This window comes from Strix uralensis, chromosome 4 (assembly GCF_047716275.1).
Source record: "Strix uralensis isolate ZFMK-TIS-50842 chromosome 4, bStrUra1, whole genome shotgun sequence".
NCBI lineage: Eukaryota > Metazoa > Chordata > Aves > Strigiformes > Strigidae > Strix > Strix uralensis.
This window is the reverse complement of record NC_133975.1, coordinates 114,055,173-114,073,323: the sequence shown is the minus strand read 5'-3', so window position 1 is coordinate 114,073,323 and position 18,151 is coordinate 114,055,173. Positions and strand designations below refer to the sequence as shown.

Here is an 18,151-nt window from a genome sequence, read left to right as displayed (position 1 = left end):
TTTAAAATTAAGCCTTCTGAAACAAATAACTGGGAAACATGAAAAGAGATATTAACCAGATTGTTGGACTGATATATGTGTATATTTGATATTAGCATATAAAAACCATAATTTCTGGGAACTAGCAGCATTGTGGGAATCATGTTTTTGAGACACGCTTTTTTTCTCTGAAGGCTTGGTTCAGTGATCCTCTTTTCCCCCAAATTATTTGCATCGATCTAAAATGCTCTCATAATTCAACAAAAATGTTCAGCTACCTAACTGCACATTCAGGTGTTAAGTATTTCAAATGAAAAGGGTATGCAGGAATACTAGTAGTCATGAAAATAGGTTGTTTCCACAGCTGAAGTTTCATTCCTGGTAGTGTTACATTTAGATCTAATTAAAAGCACTCTCTATACTGTGCCTTGGAGGCCAGGCCCCCCAAAATGTCCAGTGTTTTCCCTGACCCAACTCTGTACCTTCACATCAGGACACTGATGGTCAGCATCTGCTGCTGAACAAGATGCCAATAGCAGGGCACCCTGACACCCAGAGTACGCAAGGGCAGTCTGAGCTCAGGGCTGCTTACAACTTCCAGCTGCTCTTCTGGCACATCTTACCAAAGCTTTCTAAAAGGGACTCCCTAGTCTATTTGTATGCCTGTCACAGTCTATGTGAAAAGTGTTGCAGGCCAAACGGAACATACAGTCTTAGGTTAACTAGTCACTGCATGTTTGGCTTGTCCGTTCTGCAGAATGGAGTACACTTAGGTTGCACTAGAAGCTGCTAACATGTCATCTCCTCTCATGTGAGTTGTCTCAGTGCTGCAACTGTCGTCCCCAAATCTGTGTCTTTCACCTGGTGTGCAATGAGCTGAAAAACACAGAGAGTCGAGATATATGTTTAATCCATATCTGCACAGAGATGGGTGCTAGGTGGTAATTCCACAAAGGCAGCACACCGCACACAGGGAAGTGATGTATTTATACACTTCAAACTACACAAATAGGTGTTTAATGTGATGACCGATTAGTTTCTTATCATTTTGTTCCTCACTGGTTAACAACCTGCCTCGTCTCAATTTTATTATTCTGTGCAAACTTGAAGGGTGGGGGTCTTATCTGAGTAGGGGACTTTTTCTCATCAAGAGGTGTGGTTTTCACATTATAATGAGCTAAATTAATCTAAAGGACACAACTTGGGCAGTCTTTATGGTATCTCTGAGCACATGACCAAGGGAGGTTTCCTTGTTCCTGAATTCAAGGTTCTGTCCTTTTATCTCTTCATTTTGCAAAGCTCTACTATCTTTGAGCCTATTATCCCCTCCCAAGGCCTTGTCCTATGCAATGTTTCTTTTTGTTTTAATCTTTAATCTTTCATCACAACTATGTGCAGTCTTGTATTCTAATAACATAGACGCGAAAGTTTGGACTCTGCACACTCAGTCATGCTAAAAGGCTGTATAAATATAGCCCAAAGTGGACCTCTGTGCTTTCTTGGATATACACTCCCTTTCTGTTCAGTACATTGTTCAAAGATCTTTTCCAGTGATCTCTTGGTCACCTCCTAATTCAGTTCTGAAAAGTCAATTTTCTTTTTTGTTTTCATCATGTTACTTAGCTTTTTATTTTGTACTATTAATGAATATTGGTAACAAACTAATATTAGTGAGTATTAGTGAATCTTGGTAAAACACTAATCAACATGTAAGTATGAATCCTGTGTTCCTATCAGATAAAATTGTGAGGTAAGATCCTATTGAAAGACAATAAAGGAGATACATAGTACATAAAATGAGACAGTAGTGGGTTGGTTTCAGGATAATTGTAGAAGCTGGATGATGCAAAGAGATTTTTTAATTTCCTACTATTTTTTTTATTCTCTACCTTTTTATTAAAGTTTTTATGTTAGACAGGTTTACCAAATGAATTTTGATCAATCTAGGTTTCAGGAAATAGTTGGTCTCCAATTGAAACAGAAAGTTCTTTCCTTGTTTAAAGGAAATGACAAATTTGAGGGCTGATGCTCCAAAAGTTAATTTTGAATATTACAGTTCCTTTGTGCGTAGTTGAACTCCAATCTGTATAAAGTTAAGCATGTTTGTTTAAGCTTACTTAGTTTAAGATTAGAATATTGATTAGAATTCTATTAGGACTACATATATACTTAGTTTACTGGATGAAAAAGAGGTGGGGTTTTTTTAATTAGAATAAAATACTTTCTTATGCCCCAGATGTTACTGTTGTGTAATATCTATTATTATGAGATCAGTATTTAGTGAAATCACATACTATTGATATAAAATGGAAATTGTACAGGAGTTCAGATTTATCAGTTCTGTAGAAAACCATTGTGGCATATATTCTGTGTTCCAAGTGGAGGTGGGTTCAGTAATGTCTTCTGTGAGACCACAAAATTCAGGTACTATGCAAACACCTACCAGGCCATGATTTCTACTCCTTTTTCATTCATAAATTTAAAAAATCTCAATCTTAGACTCTCAAGAGTTTTGAAGAACCCAGTGAAGACTAATGATAATGTATGCAGCTGATAATAAGATTCAACAAGGCTATGTGCTGGGTCCTGCACTTGGGTCACAACAACCCCATGCAACCCTACAGACCTGGGGAAGAGGGCCTGGAAAGCTGCCTGGCGGAAAAGACCCTGGGGGGTGTTGGTTGACAGCCGGCTCAGTACAAGCCAGCAGTGTGTCCAGGTGGCCAAGAAGGCCAATAGCATCCTGGCTTGTGTCAGGAATAGTGTGGCCAGAAGGACTAGGGAAGTGATCGTCTCCCTGGCACTGGTGAGGCCGCACCTCGATTACTGTGTGCAGTTTTGGGCCCCTCACTGCAAAAGGGACATTGAATTACTCGAGTGTGTCCAAAGAAGGGCAACGAAGCTGGTGAAGGGTCTGGAGCACACGTTGTACAAGGAGCGGCTGAGGGAACTGGGGTTGTTTAGTCTGGAGAAAAGGAGGCTCAGGGGAGACCTTATCACTCTCTAACAACTACTTGAAAGGAGACTGTAGCAAGGTGGGTGTTGGTCTCTTCTCCCAGGAAACCCAGCAAATGAGTGAAAGGACAAGAGGAAATGGCCTCAAGTTACACCAGGGGAGGTTTAGACTGGATATTAGGAAAAATTCCTCCACTGAGAAAGGACTGTCAAGCATTGGAACAGGCTGCCCAGGGAAGTGATTGAGTCACCATCCCTGGAGGTATTTAGAAGAGGTGCAGATGTGGCACTTAGGGACATAATTTGGTGGTGGACTTGGCAGTGTCAGGTTAATGGTTGGACTCAATGATCTTAAAGGTCTTCTCCAACCTGAATGATTCTATTATTTTACTCTATGATTCTATAAATGAGCTGACCACAGCTATTAAAGGGGATCATATTATTTCATTAAGTTTTGTGGTATTTTTAGTGCTTGTATGTTACATTTCGCTTGAACTTATTCTTGCTTCTCAAAGAGGCATTTCTTAATAACATTATATAGATTAGTGATAGAGAAAAGTAATTAGTAAATTTTGGTGTTCAAATTGGTAAGTGATGAAAAAGATTCTATCAATTTTTTTATACTGTTCCACTGTTTACTTGGGTAAATACTGCAGTCTTATACTACAGTTCAATAAATATCTCCTTTGGTAACAAGCCTTTCATTTATATAGTTCTGCTTGGTTTTTTCTTGTCCTTGACCTTATCAATTATGCCAATACATTTGTGGGGTCATGTGGCAAGTCTTATTGAAGAACTGATTCATATGAAAAATGAAGTGGCAAAAAATTGTGATTGCTTTTATCAATAAGTTCCCTCATCCCTTTCGCCACATGGCCCCACAAGTGTTTGTATCAATACATTCAAAGGGCATTGTGGAGGCTTGTTCTGTTTATTCTAGCATTGATGCCAAAACCCATGTTCATTAAACCACACCACAACAAATACAAAATAAAGATTTTACTCAGATCTCTTTTCAAGAGAACAACCACATATGAATACCTGAACCAAAAATAGTGAACTAAGATATAAAGATAGATTATGGATTTGATAATACCTAATTGGCTTGAATATTTTTTTAAGATGACCTTTTTGTGTGTTGAGGTAGCTTTACAACCTGTTCTAGTAGCACATAAATTGCCAACTCTCAAGATCAATGAATAGGTGGCACTCTATTATAGGAGTCATTCTATAAATGGAAAATCATATACTATAATTTTCTGGGTTTGTATGTTAGTCTGAAAGAGAAAAAATAAATGGATGGAAAGCTTATGTTGCTTTTTATGGTTTAACTTCCATAGTTATCCAATTGAATAATCCAATTTAAACATAAAGAGTTTAGATTTAGATTACATATAAGGAAGAAATTCTTTACTGTGAGGGTGGTGAGACACTGGAACAGGTTGCCCAGAGAAGCTGAGGATGCCCCCAGCCTGGAAGTGTTCAAGGCCAGGTTGGACGGGGCTTTGAGCAACCTGGTCTAGTGGAAGGTGTCCCTGCCCATGGCAGGGGCGTTGAAACTGGATGATCTTTAAGGTCCCTTCCAACCCAAACCAATCTATGATTCTGTGAATGGAAAGCTGTTCAAGCAGACAAGTTCAGTACGTTTAGGTAACCTCTGTTAAAGAAATTGAGCATGTACAGAACCTAGCAGTTGAAAGCAGCAAGCCTTTGTAATCCTGGAAACTGAGACTGTAACAGTTGTTAATAGATGATTTTTCAAGAAGAAATAAGGAAAAAAAACACTGGAAATCTGTAAACTTGGAGTTTAAGATTTGTATTGAGACAGCAGGTGGAGCTGAAGGAGTTGTGCTTTTGAACCACTGCATAAAGAATAGGATATGAATGAATCAAAAGAAAAAGAAGTGCAGAGCTTTTGTTATATTATTTGATAAAGAAAAATTCCTGCAGGATACAGTCATGTTGCCTTCTAAAGAAAACTAAATCGTTTAAAATGAGCAGAAAGCATATATTAGAAAGTTATGAGAAAAGAATATTTGTCTGTGTTTAAATATTCAACTGAAGTGGGAATTTTTGCGAAAAAAATATCTGCAGAATTTTTATATCAAGATTTCTGCATGTTTCATGGGGAGGCCTGAAGTTTTGGGGGTCAGATTTTTGTTTCTTAATTTTTACGTTTTACTTTGATTTTAGAAGAAATGGTCAACTAAGAACTTACAAACTAGGTTTGCATTTCAATTTCCTTCATTTTCAGTTCATTAAAAGGATAAGATAAATGTACAAGTAAAGACTTCCATATAGTATACATGAGGAATAACCAATCCAGTTTTACATTCAATTTTATTATGAATTTCATGGGAATCTAAATCTGAGGTTATGGATTATTTCAGAGTTCTCTCACTGCTGGGGATGATGCCAGATAGATTGTTTGTACAGCGTGGACCTTTATTCATGGCATGCAAGTGCTATTGACTTAGAAAAGCCCATGTTTCTCTCCAGTGCAAAGAAACATGAGATGGCAGGTAACAAGAAGAAAAAAGTGGAAGTAAACAGAAGCATTATATTCAAGTATAGAAAAGATGTGAGAAAATTTAAGCAGTGTTGATATGTTTGCATTATTATCATCTGACTTTGAAGGCTGTTATTACAGTTTTATTTTTATATTTATTTATATAATTAAAATTAGTAAATAAATAATTAATAGACTACAGTCACATATATTTTTAAGGAGAAAAAAACCTGACTTTTTTTTGCAGGGACATTATTTGTTTTTACATTTTTCTAGGTGTATTATTTGAGAAGTGTTTATATCTTATGAGTGCAAAGAAGGCTGCACAGTTATACAGTAATGAAACAAGGAAAATGTTTACAGCTTTTGATGTGCAAGGTAAGTTTTTTCTCCTAAATATTTTGAGTATTAATTTAATTCTGAAACAGTTAAGCAAAACAGAACACCTGGAGGAAATAAAAAGAAGTTAAGATGAGGTGTTCTGGATGCTTCAAAGTTAAGTACAACAGCACCAGACTAACAAAGGTCTTGATGGTGTTACTAAAAATAAAGCCAGGGTCCCTAGGCTACGGCGTTCTAGATGGTAGCTCTGTATTGTCTGCTGTACTATGAGCTCCTCCAGCTGTTAAAAGAAATCTCTAGCCATTCACCCTACTACTTGCTGTTACTGCCTCTTGTTATTTCTCTGTTACTCATACTCATGTATATCCACTCATTTATGCCACATATTTTACGGATTTCTGTCCCTGGTGATGGCTATAGATATTTTTTACTTCTCATGGTAGGCCAAGAAAGGGAAACCAAATCAACAAGAATTTTTTCTTGTTCTTGTTGGGAAGTAGATGTGGTGATTCTTTTTTGTTCCTGCTAGACAGCAGAGGATCTCCCATCACCAAACTGAAAAAACGAAAGCTTCATCAGGAGCCTATGAACTGATGAGCATTCAGATGATTCTTTGCCTTTTTCTTCCTGACCTGGGATAGGACTACGGTCCTTGAAAAAAGGGAAAGTGAAACATATGGGAGATCAGATGTTGGGATTATCAGACAAGCATCCACTCAGCTTTTTGCCATGAACTAAAAGTAGCTTTTGAAGTGTTATTTTTAGTGAGTTATTTCAAAGAACTTAACTGTTTCAAGCACTGTGCTTTCGTTTGTCTTGCTATTTGCTGCACACAATCTGCAATAGCCCTGTTTGAGATGCTTTATTTTCCAGTTGGATCTGGAAATTAATTCATAACCCAAGTGATTGATCAGTTGATATTATTCTGATATAATATATTCACGACCTTAAGTCTGCAGCAGCATTAAACTCAAGGAGAATTTTTTTATGAAAGAACATTTTTGAAACACAATGCTCAGTGTAACAAAGATGTCAATGAAAACGATAGATTTGAAATGTAATTTTGCATATTTTAGAGTCTATGTTTTCAAAGTTTTACAAATCTGAAATTTTCAATTCAAAATGTCTACTTTTAAAATTAAAACTTAAATAAGAGTTGTAGAAGTAGGCACAGTAACAGAGTTCACGGTGGCAAAAAGGAATTGTCAGTATAAAATCTTTCGTAGGCTCTTCATCTATATAATGTAGCTATCCTAAAATGTTTTGTGAATAACTTAAAAAGTGTATCATCATTTCAGAAATGTGAATTGATTGGCTCACATGCAAACATAATTGTACTAAGTAGTTTAAAAAAACCCTTAATTTATATTATTTTTCTCTTGCATAATCTTGATTTAAAAGATAGAAGATTTTTGACTTTTGAAGACTTCAAGAGAGCCTTCAGTTCTGTTTCTCCGAAGTTATCTGAAAAAATCAGAGTTGAAGTCTTCAGGTAAGATTAACAAAGAGATCGTTATTCCTGGATAGCAGGCTTTTTGTTGCATATATTTCAGTTAATTGAAATTATTAGATTCTATCATGCAGCTGAAGATACAAGCTTCAGCACACTACTGTTTCAGTGCCTTTAATGATAAATATTATCAATATAGATAGTATGTGTAAATAATATAATAATTAATATATTACTATACAATGAATAGACATTGTAGAAATAGAAATACTAAAAATAACTATAATTAAAATATTAAATATTATCTGATACAGAAAGTAATTTGTTGCCTGTACTGTTTCTTAAGAAGCCTAAAATTATTTACTTTTACATTTTCCTCTTATGATCAGGAAATCGACATTCAAGAGCTGTATCTTGAAAAATTCAGTTAAACTGTAGTGCATATTGCAAGGCAGTAGTTGTGAGGTTTCTTGCGAGATTGGCTTAGAAGTGAAAGGGTAAAATTTTAAGTGTAATTTGCAGATCATAAAAACTTGATCTTACCTGTGGAGTTGCCAGTAAATATTATTTTAAAAATGTTTTTGAAAACATTGCATTTCAAAGTGTAAAACTTTCTTTTCGGATGTGAATGATTTGACTGGATGTAGCTGAGTCATTGAGGGAAGTCCTTCACTTCGGAAGACATGGCATCAGATACCCTGCTGAGCACCATCTTTAAAATGTGGTGTTGGATTTTGGATTGTTTTTCTTTTTTGCAGTTATCTGGAGTCATGGCAGACTCCAAGCATTATAACAGAACAGGAATTGGTCTGTACATCTTTCAAGCAGCTGCCATGCAATAACAAAATCAAAGTGTAGAGTGACTAATGTCTTAGATGATGCTCTTGTGTTTTTGCACTAAAGATGCAATATATTTGGGGGAGAGTAATTAATTTAAGAATGCCTGTAAAGTTATGTGTTATATTTTTCTTAATGTCCAAGTGATTTACTATCACTGTTGGTATATTTTCAAGAAATTAATAGGAGAATGTGGGTAGAATAACTTGAGGTGTTATCCTTTTAAAATATTTTATTTTAAGGACTACTATGAAGGGCCTAACGTCCAATTTTTATGTCCAGTGATTAAAATGTTTTTCTTGAATATTAATGCTTTCTAGGTCAGAAAAGCATATGTAGTTGCTGTTCATATTGTTTTATTTTGCATTTTTACATATATTTTTTCATTATCTTTCTAATTTGAAAAATTGTCAGGCAAGTTCAGATTTAGCTTTACATTGTAAAATAGTTCTGAAAACTTTTGGCCCATCTTTCTGTCAATGAACTCCCTAATTTCAAACTTAAATTATAATCATGATGAAGGAAAGTTCAACCAAATGTTATGGTATACTATGCATCTAGTAAAGAAGACATGTCACAGGCAACACTAGCTCTAATGCTAGCATATTAGTCTATAAATATCACAGTCCGGCAAATGAAACTTGTAATTGCATTTTTATGAATGAGGTATGGAACCTGAAGAGAAACATAGAAAAATTTCATTTTTCAGGAAGTTTAGATATTTCTTTGCCTACTCTTGAAATAAATTGCACAATAGAATTGTGTAATACAGATTTGTTTTACAACTGAACAGGCCAAATCTGCATGGAACTCCTCAGAATTGTAATTTGAAATCAAAGTCCTAAATCCTCTTTTAGGTGCACATCGTTTTTGGATATTTCTTTTAGCTCTTGTTATATATGTTGAACTTTATGTAGGGAAACAGAGCTAAGACTTTTGTCCTAAATTGAACTGTACAATTGGATTAAAACCATATGACAAGAAAGCCTGAGGAAATATTTTGGACATAGCTATTTGTCAGAAGCTTCAATGTATTTGTGACACAAAATCTGTATTACAATGTATTGCTAAAACAAATAGTATATAATTTCATATTTGTAGATATATTTCTTGTTCTTCCCTCTTTTTAGTACAGAAATCAAAAATAAGTTTGGGGACTGAACATAGTTTTAAAATATTTCTTTTGTGTAAAGTAAAATAATTTACAATGCATATACATGTAAGATGTTTAGAATCTTTAGGTCTGATGACTCTGATCAAGTGTGAGTTCCAAAACTACATCTATATTAGCAATTAATACAGCACATAGGGCTCAGGTCTGTAGACCAAGAAGTTTATGCTGGGGACCCAATATCTGTATGACATGCATTGAGGGAGTTACTTGGACTAATTCTAATCTGGTCAACAGATTGAATGATCACTAGAAATTGGAGTGCTTTGGGTGCATGCCAGGAGCACATCTTCCAGTTTAATTTCATCTGGAAGGAATGCAGTTTGTATATTGTGACCACTGTGATGTTACCCATAGTACAATCAGTGGGAGAGACTGGGAGATTCAACTAAAAAGAGCATTCCAAATCTTAAGTAAAACATAGTGATATATTAAGACAAGGGAAAAAAAAAGCTCAACTGATATATTTCAGAGCTTTATGAAATTGTTATCTGAAAAGGGTTTTTTATGTTTATTTATAACATTTTTACTTTGGTAGAAATGCTATCTCCAAACCATGTCAAGTACTGGTGGGTTCCTTTAATTTGGAAGGTTGCATGTATATATTCATGTATATATTTTCTTATACTTTAAATGTAGTAAAATGTTACAGAATAAGGTAGGTCTGGTTAGTGTCACAAAGGCTAAAAGGAAAGGGAAGGGAAGAAAAAAGAAGGGAAGTAGGAAAAATAGTTAAAGGCACATACATAAAGGCACATACAATAGCTTTGCTACTTACCATGCAGAGCAGGGAATTATTTTCTGCTATAGAGTGTAACTCTCAACATATTCTTAGACATAAAAATGAAAACAAGGGTATTCAAGCTACAGAGAACGCAAGAAAGAAAGAATATGAGTAACTGATTTACATTAAGAATGAAGGGCCCCACTAAAGTAATTTAGCTTTCAAATCAAGTAGACTTGATTTGTAGGTGTGCAAAATGCTCATAATGAGGCATCCATACATGTTGAACTGGTTTTAACAAACTTAAGTCTTGTCAATGGAATTCTTGTATTTATCATTCATATATTCTATTAATATTAAAATAGTCTTAAAATGTTTAATATAATATAGTAAGAAGCTAAGGAATAATGGATTATTTTTCTAACCTACCTGTAAACGACTGTCATGCTCAGAATCTTTTTATGGCTACAAAGGAGACACACCCGATACATAAAGCCAATATTTATTCGTACTGTATACTGAAATCTTAGCAGTCTAGTGAAAGAATTATTAGTACAGTTTTAATAACTGCAAAAAAAAAAAAAAGAAGGAAAAGTAAAATAAATAATACTATGCTACAAAAAGTCTCAGTAGAGTTAAATATGTTCTACACCTCCTAACACCTACCTCTTTTGCCACTGTTATTCTCAGCCTTCCATTGTCCCCCTCAGTCCTGAGGTTGACAGGTTCAATGCAGGCATGGTAGGGTGAATTGCCATTATCCTGACTTCTTCACCAGAAGGAGTATGATATCCATATTGATGTTTTCTTCTCTCTCACTCTAGCATCCACTTGGGTCATTTTTATGTGTTTTCCAACACAATTTGCACCTTCCTCTTTCTTCACTGGTCTGCAAGCCCACATTGCATCCAAATTTACTATATATGGCAGATATTACGTATTTTAGATACTCATTCTTTGCTCTCTTCGTCATCCATAAAACCACTTTTGTCCAGCTCCTGTGTCTGCATTTCTTTAACTGACCACTGATGAGTTTTTTATAGTCTTGGTCCTCCAGTGTTAGTCTGTGCCCTGTATCTTAACATCCCATGCCTGTACTCCTCTACTCTATATGCTGTGTCTTTACATCTGAAGGCCTCTGCTATCATGCCAGATCTATATTTCTCTACATCATTATCTTAAACTCGTAAGTATTTCATTTTACATAGAAGAAATTCTTGTTACTACTGTATGTATAAAGCTATGTTTATACTGTATAAAGATAAGAAGAACAAATTAGACATAGCCACCTGGTCCTTAAAAGAACTGCTGTTACAGATAAACCAAGTAAAATCTCCAGGCAGGTCAAGCAAGTTCAGACAGTCTGACAAGCCTCAGTCCTCAAGACCTTGCAAACTCAGTACAAACTCAGTTTGTGGCCTGTTATTAACACTGGCTGTACTGTATTAGCTGGAATACAGGGATATGAAACATACAGTTAATATCTCTGCTTTACTTTAACATTGTATATTCTTTTATAAATGTGTAAAGATGTAGTGAAATAATTTGAATTGTTAATAGAGCTTCAGGATGGAGTGGTGATGTTAAATGCTCTATTTTATGAAAGAATAAAGATACATCATTCAGTAGTGTTTCTAAGTATAGTAAGTGGGTGGCTTGTTTGTTTTTTATTTTTTAAATTCCGTGGGAATAAGACCAAACATAAATATATTTTCATCTCATACTGATAAAATAATATTTAATGTGGACGTTCTTTCTCCCAAGGGATTGTTTTCTTACAAATGTCAGTTATATACTGCACTTAGCTGATGCTAAAGTTTGCAAAATGTGGGTGAGTTTTCAGTTTATATTTGATTGTATTAACTGACCATACTCTTGCCTGAACAGTAGCGTAATATTTTTGTTTCTGAGCTAATATTGCAGTTATATTGAACAAAATGCTCAAGTGCTTATGATGCACCTGGTGTGCACCTGATTAAACTGCCATCGTACCATAAAACTCAACATTCTTGACACAGGAGTTGCAGAAGTACCTGCTAACGTAAATGGTGTGATGATGTGTTCCTTCATGATGGGGTTCTTTGTAATGGGTAGCACACACAAGAATTTCTTTATAATAGTGCTGCTGTTCTGCATGTAGCTGCATGGATATGAAATATGACAAGGCCTTTGCAATAATAATTTGTGATAAATGTCTGTTTGTAAGCAAACATGTTGTCCTTTAAAGTGGGATTCAAATTCCTAAAAAAAATATTTCAAGTACTGTTTTCCTTATTTCTTGTGAATATGAATGTCATATTCAAATTATACAATATTATTAATTACTGCTGCTGAGAAAATATTTGTCTTAGCTGTACCATTTGTTTAGAAAAAATAGGTTATTTGTATGCTAAATCCTTAGACCATGATAATGGAAATAGTGACAGAAGTAAGCTGAAAACCAATCACATGTGAATGTGTGTGAACCTATAAATGATGAAAAATGACTTACAAACCAAAAGTGGACAGAAAAGTCTCATACAGTTTTTAAAGCTAGCAAGCATAAATCAGATCTTCAGGAAGAAAAGAAGGCGTTCATGATCTGCATTTTATGCTGCTGTGCCTTTAGATTGATAGGATCACACACTAGATGTATATTAGTACTTTTGTATGTATTGGTACTTTCCATACAAAAAATGACCTAATTGTCTCGTATTTCTTTCATGTAATTATCTAGTAATGAGAAAATAACCTGTTTTTCAGAGTCACCCCATGGAAGAAATCTTATGCTCTTTTATGCAAGTTTGATTTATAGACATGTACTGCAGAGCACAGTGAATATGAGACATTCATCTTCTTATGGCTAGTTGCCATGGAAACATAGTACACAGTACAATGTCATTCCAGCTCTGGTGATGCCTGCAGTAGTTTATTCCTTTGTTGTTCTTGTTTCTTAAGCAACTGTCTTGCAGCCTTTCATATTATCACACTTCATCACCTATAAAAGTCTTTTTCCTTATCTCTTGAGAGCCATCTCTAATAGAAAAGATACATTTTTTTGTCTATCCATGCATATCAGTATATGTACTTTTTTTTTCAAATCATGGGTTAAAAGCTTGTACCATGCCAACAAATAATATACCATTGCCCTAAAGCTGGTAAAAAAAGATGGTAAACCAGACTGAACATCAAAGTGTAAAGGACTGCCTCAGCATCTTTATTTACTATCTCCTATCAGGGACTGGAGTTAAAAATGTTTTGCTGTAACCAGTATCTCACTCCAGGAAGACGGAAAGTAAAAATAATGCAACAGATTCTCCTACCTGTCCTTAGCTGGCATTTGTGAAGCCGACAAAAATCCCATAGTGGTCTTATAATACGGACTCTGTTTCACCCTTGTGAGATAAGAAATGAGAGGAACTGAAAAAAAAAAAAAAAAAGAAAATGAGATCCTCATAATTAATCCAAAAAAGTATTAAGGGTGTTCAGGGGGAAAAGAGTCAGATTGAATGATTTTTATATTGAGAAGCTGTACCCTAACACAAGTTCTTCTTTTTCAAGACAGTACCTATTTCATGATTTGTTGTACAGATACACAATTAAGGCTGTATGTGTCCCAGGTTTTACATAAGTGTGGTGATTGCGAGAAAACATTATGGTTGAAATCATTTTGTAGAGAACCTTGAGTTAACACCTGAAGATAGGTGTATCGTTTGGGTAATACTAATAGTCTGGTTTGTTTTTTCTATCTGTAACTCTGTTACCAATTTTGAAATCCAATTATTTTAACAAAATACTTTGCTACTTGTGGTGGGTTCACCCTGGCCAGCAATTAAGCACCCACCCAGTCACTCACTACCTGCCCCTATAGTGGGGTGGGGGAGAATATCAGAAGAGCAAGACCAAGAAAACTCATGGGTTGAGATAAGGACACTTTAATAAGTGAAGCAAAGCTGCGCATGCAAGCAAAACAGAATATGGAATTTATTCACTGCTTCTCATCATCAGGCAGATGTTTAGCCACTTCCTGGAAAGCTGCATGCCTAATGGTTAGTTGGGGTGATAAACACCATAACCACAAACATCCCCTCCTTCCTCGTCCTTTTCCCAAGCTTTTATTGCTTAGCATGATGTCATAGAATCATAGAATGGTTTGGGTTGGAAGGGACCTTTAAAGATCCTCTAGTCCAATCTCCCTGCCATGGCCAGGGACATCTTTCACTAGATCAGGTTGTTCAAAGACCCATCCAACCTGACCTTGAACTCTTCCAATGATGGGGCGTGAACAACTTCTCTGGGCAACGTGTTCCAGTGTCTCACCACCCTCATTGTAAAAAAATTTCTTCCTTATAGCCAATCTAAATCTACCCTCTTTCATTTTAAAACTACTGCCTGTCACTACAGGCCTTGGTGAAAAGCCTCTCTCCATCTTTATATAAAGCCCCTTTTATATACTGCAAGGCCACAGAAAGGTCTCCCTGGAGCCTTCTATTCTCCAGGCTGAATGACCTCAACTCTCTCAGCCTTTCTTTTATTGCAATAACAGGTGATATCACAAGTCTCTTTACAGGATGAGCAACAAATTTCATATGGTATGGAACATCCCTTTGTTCAGTCTGGGTAAGATGTCCCATCTGCATCCCCTCCTAAATTCTTGCCCACCTCCAGCCTACTCACAAGGGGAACAGAGTAGGAAAAAGAAAGCCTGGAGGCTGTGCAAGCACTGCTCAGCAGTAGCCAAAACACTGGTGTGTTATCGACACTGTTGGAGTCACAGATCCCAAACACAGCACCATTTGTGCTACTGTGGAGAAAATTAACTCCATCCCAGCCAGACCTTGTACACTACTGCAAATTAAAATTAGTCATTCGCTCTAACACTTTTCTAATAAAAAACATCACTAGCTAAATCCTGAAGGAACTGGGCATACTGTTCCTATGGAGCAGCAGGCCGTTATACATCTATTTCACATCTAGTAAAAGCATGGAGCTTTCACTATAAATAAATCTGACAGCAAATCATCCTAATAAAAATTTTAAATAGAATTTCTAGCAGATATGACACAGGTCTATCTATTTTCCCAATCCCACAGAAAATTCATTTAAAATTTTGAACTTTTTTGTGTATCACTTTATCTGAAGAGAAAGGTACTGCTAAAACAATTGACATAAGTACACATATAAATTTTTGCAGAGCAAAACCTAGCATGCAAATGTGATACAATATGCCACACATTTACATGCTCATGGCTTCTAAATTGTTCATCATGCTTTTTTCTAATTTGGGAAAAAATATTACATTAAATAAATCTTAAAGTATTTTTAAAAGTTAGTAATTTAAATTTAAGTTCATTTAAAAATCTATGCTTTTTCTATTTTTGAGGATATGTCCAAACAAGTATTTGCAATTATGTTAACAAATTTAAATAAGACACTGGTTTATGCCTCTTAGTTGTCACTCCTGCCATTCACACTGACCTTCTTTCATTGGTCCTTGAAGTGCAGGTAAATTGTTTTAACATAAAACATTCTTAGTTCACATGAATCCATTTTATTTTGCATTGCCATGGAGTAGGGATATGCACGTGGTCAGTTACCATAATACATCCATGGTAATATAACTTATTAAAATGCGTTAATGCCACAATAAGTGCTTAGCTGGTCATATCCTCAGGGCTCTCTTTTAAAGACAGTTTCTTTCAGATGGGATAAAACTGTGACATATAATTAAAAATATTAGAATGTGGCAGCTATAAAATAGACCAAATTCACAACATAAAAAATTAATATTTTTTTATTATGAATGACACCTGGGATAATAGCAGCACAGATATCTTTTTTTCTCACCTACCAATATGCCTCAAATGTGAATCAGTTCTTTTAGCAGTAACTTATATTTATTCATGGAGGTAGGGACTACCTACACAGATGCTGATTATTTTTTAATTACACTGGATGAGAGAAACTGGGAAAAAGACTGACCCCACCAAACTAATTTCAAATAAACTATTAAACAGCCATTAGATGACAACAGTTCTTGTTCATTTTCATCCAAAGCTGAACCTCTGCCCTGAAGGGGAAAATGTTCCTTAAGCTCTTTCAGAGCATATTTTTTATCAAAAGTAGATTTTTCCCCAGTGTTAAAAATAAAAGGTGTTTTTTTTTTTCAAATAAACTGCATCTTCTATTTGAAGTGTAATTTGTGATGTATGCTGATAGACTGAAAACCAGATATGTTTGGATTTATTTTACTTTAATCGATAGAATAGAATAGAATAGAATAGAATAGAATAGAATAGAATAGAATAGAATAGAATAGAATAGAATAGAGTAGAATTTTTCAGTTGGAAGGGACCTACAATGATCATCTAGTCCAACTGCCTGACCAATTTGGGGATGACCAAAAGTTAAAGTATGTTTTTACAGGCTGTGTCCAAATGCCTCTTCAACACTGAGAGGCTTGGGGTATCAACCACCTTTCTATGAAGCCTATTCTGGTGTTTGATCACCCTCTTGGTAAAGAAATGCTTCCTAAAGTCCAGTCTAAACCTCCACTGGTGCAGCTTTGAACCATTCCCACATGTCCTGTCACTGGATCCCAGGGAGAAGAGCTCAGCACCTCCCTCTCCAGTTGCCCACCTCAGAAAGCTGTAGAGAGCAATGAGGTCACCCCTCAGCCTCACTTTCTCCAAATTAGACAAGCCCAAAGTCCTTAGCCACTCCTCATAGGACATTCCTTCCACCCCTTTCACCAGCTTTGTTGCTCTCCTCTGGACACCTTCAAGGACCTTCACCTCCTTCTCACATTGTGGGGTCCAGAACTACACACAGTAGTCAAGGTGAGGCCTCAACGATGCTGAATATAGCAGAGTAATCACCTCTTCTGACCAGCTGGTTATGCTGTGTTTGATGCACCCCACCAAAGATTGTCTAGTGTGACTATTTGGTGGTGCAACAATATAGCTAAAAGAGTGACTGAGAGCATTTCACTGATGTGCTCTGGATAAAATTCCAAAGTGTTGAATTGTTGGTAATTTGTATCAACAGGTTTTGTTAACTTCATAACCAGTTCTTTTAATGAACTCTTTCTATGGATTTGTGGTCTGTATGCCTTTCCTTGCTTTTTTCCCTTACGAATACAGTGCTTCTAAATGTAAGAAAGAGCATATGTGGCTTTCACACAGAACTTCAGTACAATTTCCAGGGAGTTGGTACAGAGAAAGCTCTATTCAATCCATTGATTCAGTGGAGTCAAGAGGATTCCATTTCCTGTCATTGTGGTCAATTTTTAGATATTCCAAATAAAATGCTGTCCATTTAGGATCCTTTGTTAATATGATCCTTGAGTGCTCACAGTACTTACCTGCCATATATTCTGGAGGAACATACCCTTTTGTGTTATTATTTTGTTTGAATAGAGCTTTCTGTGAAAAGGCTTTAATTGCCCCACTCTAGACTTCCTTCTCTCAGACACGACCAGAAATTGTGGCTTCTGATTTCTTCACTCTGTGTTTGCATACTGCAGCAGTTGTAGGAAAGGTAATTGATTCACACTAAATTCTCTTTTCCTTTGCAAAAAGATCTTTCATGGCAGTTTCTCACCCCATTGGTCTTTGGTTTCTAGACTCTTAAACTCCTATAATTTCTAATTCTTTCATCCCATCCCACCTCATCCCTATGAATTCATAGCCATTTTTTCCCTATTTTCTTTCTTTGTCTATGTTGGTTATTAACTAGGAATAGGAAAAAATCTTGTTAATGAGTAAAGTGCTCCATAATTATTCTTTATTTGTAGCATCTGACGATGCCCACTGTGATAGGCAGGTAATGGGGGAGAAAACTGTTTATTTGTCAGATATGCTGTTGTTATTCACGTATTTCTGTAGAACAACATTCTTTTTCCTAGGAATCATGTCATACTTTTTAGAAACTTTTCAATAATTCAAACTATTAGTTTCCCATATGAAACTCATAGTTCCATTTCAACAAGGAACTCTCCCTGTCCAGGTTCTGTATCCTAGAGTTGTATAACAGCTGTAATTGCATTCTCTGCATCGTACATAGACTCTCCTAATCAATTCTTTTTATTTATTTATTTTCATAGCCTAGACAAGGCTGTTGAAGGTTTAAGTTTTCAATTCTATCATCACTTGATATAGCATCTGAGTAACCTGATGTCACCTCTTCTCATTATTATTTATATTT

The 18,151-nt window shown here is 35.7% G+C and overlaps 1 protein-coding gene across 1 annotated transcript in view; it reads left to right on the top strand.

Moving 5' to 3' along the window:
* The first annotated feature begins 2,285 nt into the window (after positions 1-2,285).
* The window catches only part of EFCAB11 (EF-hand calcium binding domain 11), a 56,692-nt gene continuing 40,826 nt past the window's right edge, over positions 2,286-18,151 (top strand). Inside the window, exons 1-3 of the mRNA XM_074864970.1 lie at positions 2,286-2,403; positions 5,720-5,821; positions 7,187-7,277. Of these exons, the coding sequence (XP_074721071.1) occupies positions 2,286-2,403; positions 5,720-5,821; positions 7,187-7,277 (311 nt within the window). The remainder of the gene's footprint in view (positions 2,404-5,719; positions 5,822-7,186; positions 7,278-18,151) is intronic.